Source organism: Crocodylus siamensis, chromosome 5 (genome assembly GCF_052110815.1).
Source record: "Crocodylus siamensis isolate JL-2025a chromosome 5, ASM5211081v1, whole genome shotgun sequence".
Taxonomy (NCBI): domain Eukaryota; kingdom Metazoa; phylum Chordata; order Crocodylia; family Crocodylidae; genus Crocodylus; species Crocodylus siamensis.
Genome location: NC_143399.1, coordinates 71,055,611 through 71,064,873, shown reverse-complemented (window position 1 = coordinate 71,064,873; position 9,263 = coordinate 71,055,611). Strand labels below are relative to the sequence as shown.

Sequence of the window (9,263 nt, the reverse complement as noted above, 5' to 3'; positions counted from 1 at the left end):
CATGGCTGCAGACTGCTTCTAAAATGGCTGATTGGGTGAAAATTGCATGTTGAGTCAGTGAGGACATTTCAAAATGGAGGGTCTTCTGTAACTTCTGTTCACCTGCCTGCCAGCCTATCACTGTTTTTGAAATGGGGAGGAGGGAAAGGGCGTGGAAAGAGGTCAGTCTGGGGATTTTTCAGTCCCCACTACAGGGTGGGATGGGTGTATTGGAGCCTCCCCAGTGTGTGCGTGTGTAGGGGGGAGGGAGGCTCCAATTCACCCACCCACTCTCCAGTGCTGGCTGGGGAACCCCTCAAATGATCTCCTTCTGCTCCCTTTTCCCCGTCTCATTCTGAACACAGTGTAGACTTGCAGGAATCAGGGGCCATTGTTAGAGAAAACTGGCTGCAGGCTGGTAGCCAGCAGGTAGATTCCACCTGCTCTCTACCCTCCCCTTTCCCCCCCCCCCCCCACAAACCAACAGTGAGCTTCTGTTTAGTCCTGGGGATTTCATAGATTTCATAGACATTGGGGCTGGAAGGGACCTTGGAAGATCATCGAGTCCAGCCCCTGCCCAAGGGGCAGGAAGTCAGCTGGGGTCATAGGATCCCAGCAAGATAAGCATCCAAATTTCTCTTGAAGGTGTTCAGTGTAGGTGCTTGAACCACCTCTGATGGCAGACTATTCCAGACCTTGAGGGCTCAGACAGTAAAGAAATTCTTCCTTATGTCCAGCCTGAAACAGTCTTGCAGTAGTTTATAACCATTCAACCTTGTCATCCCTTGAGGCGCTCTGGTGAACAATCATTCCCCCAGATCCTGTAACTCAGAATTATTGTAACTCAAAATGCTTCCTGCAAAATGTTCAGAGTTACAGTGGGGAGTTGCACTTCTGTCTGCACCCACAGGTACAAACTTTCCTGAACTTCTCTTTGAAACTCTATAAGCATGACCCAAGGACAGCTTGTACCTTTGAAATATCCAAGTTATTTGAAGAACAATTTGATTTTTGGATGTGGAGAGTGAGACAAAGTGGTTTGGTGATTAGTACCCTAGTTTCACTTTCAGGAGGCTGAGGTTCAAGTCAGGTTTTCAAATCAAGCGGCATTTCACATTCAAATTTAACAGCTGAACCATGCCATTCAGGGTCAGATACAGAAAAGGACAGGGGTTCCTAAATTCAAAACTGTAATCATGTAAATCCTATACAGTTGCTGGCTAACAATGGAGGTGCCTAAACTTCTAAAGGTATCTTTTTTATCTTTAATTTCTTCAAAGTTCTGCACTTCCCAGAAATGTTTCTGTTTTGACTATGCTGAGCAGCCCAATATCTTGCTTTTGCCTAATTTCAATAGAATTTGGCATTTTGCTTTTGCCTAATACCAACAAAATCTGGAATTAATCACTCATGTGCCTAAATCCCCCCAAAGGCTCAATCTAATGGATTCTTCCAGAGCTTACCTTGCACATCTCTACAGGATGTGGCTTCTCAAAAGAAAAAAAAAAAACTATATCACTTTCTTTTAAAACTCACAGAAGTGGTGTCCCTTCTTATGTAATAGCCTTGGGGGTAAAATAATATACCAAAGATGTAGTTCTGAGTTCAATGCTTTCCTTTGCTCAAAGAAATTAAAACCTGTCTCCCCCAGAGATTACACAGTTTACAAGGTCATGAGTTCTGGCAATGCTCCTGTTATTTTTAGCAAGATAGTATAGGTCCAATAATTCACAATCCATTTGGTCAAGAGAGAGGCTGCAAAAGGGAACTTGACTCTGTAATATAAAATTTAGTGTAGGTCCCTGGGAGAAAGGAGATCTGACTTCAAATCCTTGCATTAAAATTGTTTATGCATATAACATAAAATACTAATTGAATAAAATATAAAAATATTCCTTAACTGAAGGATGGATCCCTAGTTACCCTCTTGTCAGGTGACTGCCCTGAAAACAAGTTGAGAGGGCCATGCTAATTTCGAGTACTCTCTCTGGCCTCTTAGCTAACTTGGGAAGCTCCACTCTGAGTACGTCTTCTCCTCATTCAGGATCCATTATGAGGCACTAGCTTTTCCCATGCACTGTATAGAGATTATAGGCATAAAGGACTCTGGATCTACCCTTGGGACACATAAAATGTAGGTGTTGAAACACCTCACTTCTGGCATCTAAATATTTGTTCGGATATTTTCCTAAGTTGTCCTTTGTCTTGGTTCTCTGCAAAATGGCAGTACTTCCTTGCCTCTCAGGTGTGCTGTAAGAATACATTTATTTTAAGATTGCAAGGTTTTCAGATATTACAAGGACAGGAGTCCTATAAATACATCAGAAATGGGTTATGGGAAGAAGTTTAGGCCCTGATATAGAGAACAAGAAGACTGCTGGACCCACAAATCCTTACTGCCTTTAAGAGGGATTATAAAAACTGAGCATACCAGTCCTAGTACATGCAACCACTGGCAGAAGAGGAGTCTACTAGTTTTACTTCTGTTCATGATGTGTTTGTGTAATGCTTTACACACATATATTAGGATTATTATTATTTCATTCTGGATGGTCTGGAATCATAATGCAGTTACAGTGCCAAGGGTGATATAACATTTCTTGTATTTTGAAGAAACAGAGCGACCAATCCAGGTAGACAAGACTTGATTTTATTAATAAAATTTGTATTTTCCCTCTTTGAGGTGACAATTACAAACTTTGGTTCAAAAATATAAGAAATTCTGAACAGCAAAAGTTGACTTTTTAAATCTCACTTTTACACACGTATAATCTTGCATGATAAAATACCATTTGGAAATGAGCCAGTGGAATCTGGTACCAATTAAGTTAACAATTTATATAAGAAATAACAAACATTTATTTTCAAGTCTTACATATATTATGAAAAATAATTACAAAAGGATTTGTTTTGTAAAGTCATAATGTTATTTCTACTTCCCACTACCTAAACAATATTTAAAGGAAGGACAAACCCACCTTTTTGGGAGATTTGAATTGCAAATTGTAACAGTTTGGGTCAGAAACAAGCTCTGTAGGTAGCAGTTCCCTCATATGTTGCTTGGCAACTAGGTAGAATCACATGACCTAGACATATTGTGTCCCCTAAGCTTGAAAAAAATAAGGAGGGGAAAAAATCACATTTGCAGGATGGACAAATCATATATGGGGTATTACGTGTAGAATTTTGTATCTGTTTCAGGAAGCAAATACTTATCATTGTTCACATAAAATCCAAGTAAACACTGCACAAATCCATAAATAATTTTTAGAATCCAGTTTTAATATTTATGTGGATCAAAGAAGCACAATGAAGATGAGATACAAAAAAGGGAAGGCTATATGACTAACCATTTACTTCACATAGACTTGAACAGATTTCTTATGCATAAGCTTTTTTTTGTTTTTTTTTTCCCCTTCATCCTTTTTCATACGCATTTCCCACACCCAAAAATAAACTTACTTATTTTAGGTATATACAGGTATCTTAAGAAATTCTGAAATCTGAACAGGAAAATAAAAGTCTGAGGTATAGCACCATGGAATACAGCACCTTAACGGGTGCATTCATTCTTGAAATTATCATCATAAAGTAGTATCTGCAGAGAAGTGTTGTTTTAAGTGTGCTGCCAAACATCTTCCAGTTTTGTCACCCAAAGTTTTTTTGTTGGTGACTTCAAATAACAAAGCTCTTCAACATCAATATATACAAAGGGACTTTTATTATTAATCAGGAAATTGAATTGGATTCACTGTCAATTACAACTTTATTTTTCATAATACATACACAGTATTGACAACATCATTTTGCAATTATAAAATAAGAGCCAGATGCAATTCAGAGACACATGCAAGTTTTGGAAGTGGACAGAGAAACAACAGTACAGTACTGTACATAGAATAATTACAGTTTGTTAAACACTTTCCTAACACCGCTTGGTTGTAATGAAAGGAGCACCATGACATTCTTTTTTTTTTTTTTTTTTTACAGCACCTGAAGAGTCCAAAGGGGGTGTTCATAAAATTAGCCTATGCTGTCTAACACTGCCACAGCATTTTTATGTCCTTCATGATTTTCCAAATAAGTTTAAGTTATGTGATTCTGGCCCTACAAGGGCAACAAGTACTTTCTAGGTAAGATATACACACACAGCCAGACAGATTTTCTATAACCATCCTTATTCAAAACTTGCATGTGGCATAAAGTGGATTGGTAGCACCAAGGCACAATGTTTGTTGTTCTGGTCTCTGCCCTAAACTTAACCAAGGAAACAGACAGGACCAACTTCAAATCCAAACTTCTGATTCTGATCACCAAAGTCATTAATCATCACATCAACAATAGGCACTTGGTCTATTTTAGGTGTATTGATTTCAATCACAGTCTTCGCATAGCCTTTTCTTGACTGTATGAAAAAGAAAAAAAGTAAAACAAAACCAAATGTAGTTATACATAAAAGTACAAAACACATTGCATAGCTCTTTCAGTCACCTTTAAAATACAAAACTAATGGATAACAAAGGAACATGCTATGAACTATATTAATTGCACAGAATGAGGTAGTTAGTCATATTGGTCTGAAATAAGGCAGAAAGCAAAGCTGTGTGGCACCTGATAGCAGAAGTATACCTAGGGCAGGGCAATGGGAGCAGCCATAGGCACTAACTTTTATTTTTACAAATGGGTGGGGAGGAAAGGGGCCTAACATGAGGGACATATGGAAAGTTTTATACATTTCAGGTGACATCCCTCTTCCTGAGTGGGGCCAGGGCCCTTGGCCCCTACATACTCAGCTTCTCTGGGAGCAGCCACCCCAGGCACTGACTTCAGGGGGTTGGGAAAAAAACCCACTGCTGCTACATGATTGCACCAGTGGCACAGCAACAGCTGGAAGTTGCTGCTTTCTCCATGTGTCACAGCTGCCCTGGTGCCCATTTTCATTGCTACACCTCTGCCTTATAGACTAATTTACTCAAAGAGGGGTGAGCTCTTGTAGGCTACTGCCTACTTTATCAGATGCTATGAATGGATTTTCAGAGAGCAAGGGTACTAAACAGAAAGGAATAAGATATGTTATATACAAAGCACAGGGAGAGAGGAAGTAAAGGAGAGGGCACTGCTGAGAGAGAGGAAGGTGAGTTGAAAACATCAAAGGTGATAAACAAAGCTGTAAACCTACTGAGGGACGCAGACTTATAAAAGCTAGCCCAGGTAATGGGATAAGAATCCAGACTGGATTGTAGTAAGTACAGCCTCAACAAACACTAGATATTGATCTTCTGAAGTTATCTTCACTTCTCACAGCAGTTCCCCTTCCTTTCCTCCCTGCTTTCTGCCTGTAGAGAATGCTTTCATCTGGACTGAACTTTGTGTAGTGGCTCCTCATCTAAATCCCAATCTCAGGGACATTAAGAAAGTACAGAAAACCCTTACTATTCTTGGGTTCGGCATACATGGTTTCAAATATTTGTGAACGCCAAACCCACTTAAATACACTGAGGAAAGGAAGGCTGCCCCAGGGCTTCCCAAGCCTGGTCTTACTCTTATGACCACAGGTGCCTGTGGTCATGGTCTTAAGGGCTACTTTTATGGGCTCCATCCTCCCCAGTAAGCACTGCTACACCTCACAGGTGATCTGCTAAAACAACTCTCTGCCCTCTGGCAGGCCCCAGGCACTGGAGCTTCCCTCGAATGCTTAGTCCCCCTTCTGAACTGGACTCCCCTGTCCCCCCCACCCCCCAGACACCAGACCATCTCATGGGTGCTTAATCCCTCTAGATGCTGGACTTTCCTTGTCCTCCTCCCAGGCACCAGACCTTCTTTTGAGTACCTAGTGCCCCCGGACACTGGACCCCCTCCCAAGTACCTAGTCCTTCCTGGGCTTAAGCTAGGGTGGCCACTGAGGTACCTCAAGAATAGAGAACAGTTGTATTTATTGAAACTGTCCCCACCATCATGAATGTCGCATGCTTCCAAAGGCTGGGGGGGCATGGCAAGCTCCTGCAGGTGGCAGTGGCAGTGTTGGCAGCAGAGGTATGGTGGCAGTAAGCAGGGAGCTCCCACAGGTAGCCATGGCAGTGTTGGCAGCAGGGGTGGGCCAAGTGGGGAGCTCCCGCAGGCAGCCACGGCAGTGTCAGCAGCAGGGGTGGGCTGACTGAGGCGCTTCCACAGGCAGCTGTGATGGTGTCAATGGTGGAGGAGCAGGGGGTTCCAAGTGGTGAAAAATAGAGGACACAAAGGCATCCGGTTTCATATCAATAAAGGACAGAGGACCAGAAAACTGGACTGTTCTCTATAAAACTGGACAAATGGCCACCCTAGCTTAAGCTCTGTCTTTCTCTAGGGCTCAAGCCTCTCTCTCCCTAGGTCCCCAGGCTTATCTATTCAAAAGCCTGCCTCACCCCCTTCAGAGGCTGTGCCCTGACCCCTGTTCTCAGGCCTGCCTTGCCCCTCTCGGGTGTTCCACTTGCACCCTGGCCCTCTACTCTCTGGTGCCCCTCTCCAGGTTATGGGCTCACCCACTCCTGTTCCCAGGTCTATCTATTCCAAGGCTTGTCTTGTTCCTGGGCTCAGCACCGCTTACCCCAGCTCAGATGTTAAGGCAGAAGCCTTGCTGCAGCCCTGCTACCAGAAGCTCCTTGCCCTGTGGCTCCTGGGACTAGATAGCCTAACCAGCTTAGGCCCTGGCCTTATCTGTCTCGAGCTGTTTCCCATTTCTGGTCAGGTGATTCCCTCATTAGCCCCTGCCACACCTGCAGGCTGCTCCTTAAGCAGCCTCCCTTCTTAAATTGACAGCTGCATCAAGCTCCCTGTCATAATCATCATCTTGTTGATGGCACTACAACCAGTGCCATCTCCAGAAGCTCCACACATATAGATATCATGATGACAAGAGCTATATAAAAACCTGAGATGGTTTATAAAAAGAGAGGCACAGATTGAAGAGAAGGAGTCATAGACCAGAATGTTATTGCCATGAAATGATCACTAGCCAACTAAATTAACCTTGTCTCTGAATCACAACCAGGTTAAAACCATATTAAATTCACTGCAGGAAACCGAAGGCTTTCAGGTTTTGCTACCGATACTTGCTTCTTTTATCACATGCTTCTCTATAATTAACTCTAAAATGCTTAGCTCTCTCAGTGGTATATAATCATCACAGTGATTATTGTTATGTACCTCGATATACTCTTAGATAACTCATGGCAAAAATATTAGTATTAAAACATGGCATCTGACAAAGGAAGATAACAAATATTATTATGCCTTTGGAGACCAAATACCTTCCTCAAGAGATGATTAGATAGCTGGTGTATGTGTGAAACACACCAACTGGCACAAGGAGAGCTGCAAGAAGTGTGGGTTCTCTGCACTTTACCTGGATTTTATTTCTGCTATTCCTATTCTAGGTAAACAATGCCACATGTCAAATTAATTGATTCATAGGCCTTGGATGCATGCTACAGATTCCTGATACATGCTTTTGCTACTTTACATTATATTCTCCCCTTACATCAATTGATTTGGACTGTAAATATATTCCATCAGTGTGATGCCTCTTTCAGTGATGCTTATTTTCTACTACTTCTTCATTATGTTATATCTACAATAAGAAATGTCTAATTTCAAGATACTGGCATTGTCTTGAAATTAGACAAGAGCTCCTACCCTTGACATTGCTTGATATATGGTTATTACTTTTTTCTCAATAGTTTCATGAAATTGAAATAAGGGACTAATTCATTGTAGTTAAAATCTACTGAAATGGCAGACTATTAAAAATAAAACTTTTGGAAATCTTTTCTCCAAAGGAAGCTGGCATAAGAAGGACCTGTTTGGATTATTAAACTAACCTGTCATATTAAAGTACAAAAGAATATTCTGAGCCTATACTTACTGCACAACCATCATGAAGAGCTTTGATGTAAGGATTGTTGTCATAAGACATCTCTTCATCATTTGATCCTAAGAACCTCAGCGCTTTGTCATAGCTGTCAGATGATGCATCATGCCAACCTACTGACTGATGACAGTTGTAAGTGAAATTTTGTCTTGCAGAAGCACTCAGTAGTTTAAGGAATGTCATTTGGACCATATTAATGGCATTGCCTTCAACATCCAAATAGGAAAGCTGGAAAATATAAGTAGGTACATGAACATTTGGTTCACTAAAATGCAAAAGAGAAAAATATAAAAATAAACAGAATATAGTTTGCTAATTTTATAGTACATTTTGTAAAGAATTAAGACATGGAACTATACATTTAAGCTGCATCCTATTGTAGCCATACAGAGAACCCTCCCTTCTATATTCCATAAGCTTGCAATAGAAAATTATTCTGGAATCATTTAGTGGTGACTATATTTTTATTTTATCATATTTCTTTGCATACCCTACCTACCTTTTCTCTAAATATCAGCCCTCTAAAATTCGGGCACACATCTTCAGTGGGAAAGCTGATTTTTGCATTGGGATGGAAGTGAGGATGCCCTGTAATAAGTGCCAGGAGTCTTTTTCTCCTCTTTTCTGCCAGCAGAGGCAGAATCCAGTTTTAACCCTCTCACAGCCACTACCAAATTAAGAGTAAAATTGGAAGAGTAGAGGGTAAAACCTCTACCTTTTGTCTGAAGCTGACATTGAACTGACTGAGAGCAAGCCAGCTGTTCCATGCAGTTATCTTTCATGCACAATTCTGGAAAAATCTGTTTCATTAGTCGTTTGCAACACAAGGTGCATGTCTTATTTGGGCACATGTAGTATGCAAGCAAATACACTACTCATTTAATGATGCTCAAATCTATTTCAGTTTCTTGGATAGAGCATAAGAGTTGCACTCAAGTTGCTCTGCAAAAGCTCTATGATGGTGTGAAGTTTGCCAGCACTGAGAGCAAAGTCATCAACTATAGAGTTGCCACTGGCATTGTTGCTATATTTGCAGAGCAGTAGATGGAACAGCATAGGGCAGGCTCCTTTTCTCCAATGGAGCTGATTAAATTGCTTTTAGCATTTATATAATCAAGATCACTGGTGAATATTCATCATTAGCAGCATGTACCTTGTCTGTGAACACCTATACAAAAAGATGACTACTTACTAGTTTGCCTCTCTTAAATTCACTAAACCAGGTTCCTGGATACTCCTTTGGCCATGTTGAAATTCTTACCTGTATTGAAGAAGTATGGAATATAAGTGTTTAAAATACAGGTAAGAAAGAAAAATGTTTAAGAACTATAAAATGAATCTTCCTTTCCTGAGGTACTGAACTTTAAAAAGTTTGTCA

At 40.9% G+C, this 9,263-nt stretch overlaps 1 protein-coding gene across 9 annotated transcripts in view; it reads right to left on the bottom strand.

Annotated features, from left to right (window-relative positions):
• Positions 1-2,607: 2,607 nt before the first annotated feature.
• Positions 2,608-9,263, bottom strand: part of COL11A1 (collagen type XI alpha 1 chain) — a 256,244-nt gene continuing 249,588 nt past the window's right edge. For all 9 annotated transcript variants that reach the window (XM_090048879.1, XM_090048883.1, XM_090048880.1 and 6 more), the window contains 3 exons: positions 9,078-9,146; positions 7,880-8,113; positions 2,608-4,384 (listed from right to left, as the gene is read on the bottom strand). In XM_090048879.1, coding sequence (XP_089905005.1) covers positions 4,238-4,384; positions 7,880-8,113; positions 9,078-9,146 — 450 coding nt within the window. In that variant the 3' untranslated portion in view covers positions 2,608-4,237. The remainder of the gene's footprint in view (positions 4,385-7,879; positions 8,114-9,077; positions 9,147-9,263) is intronic.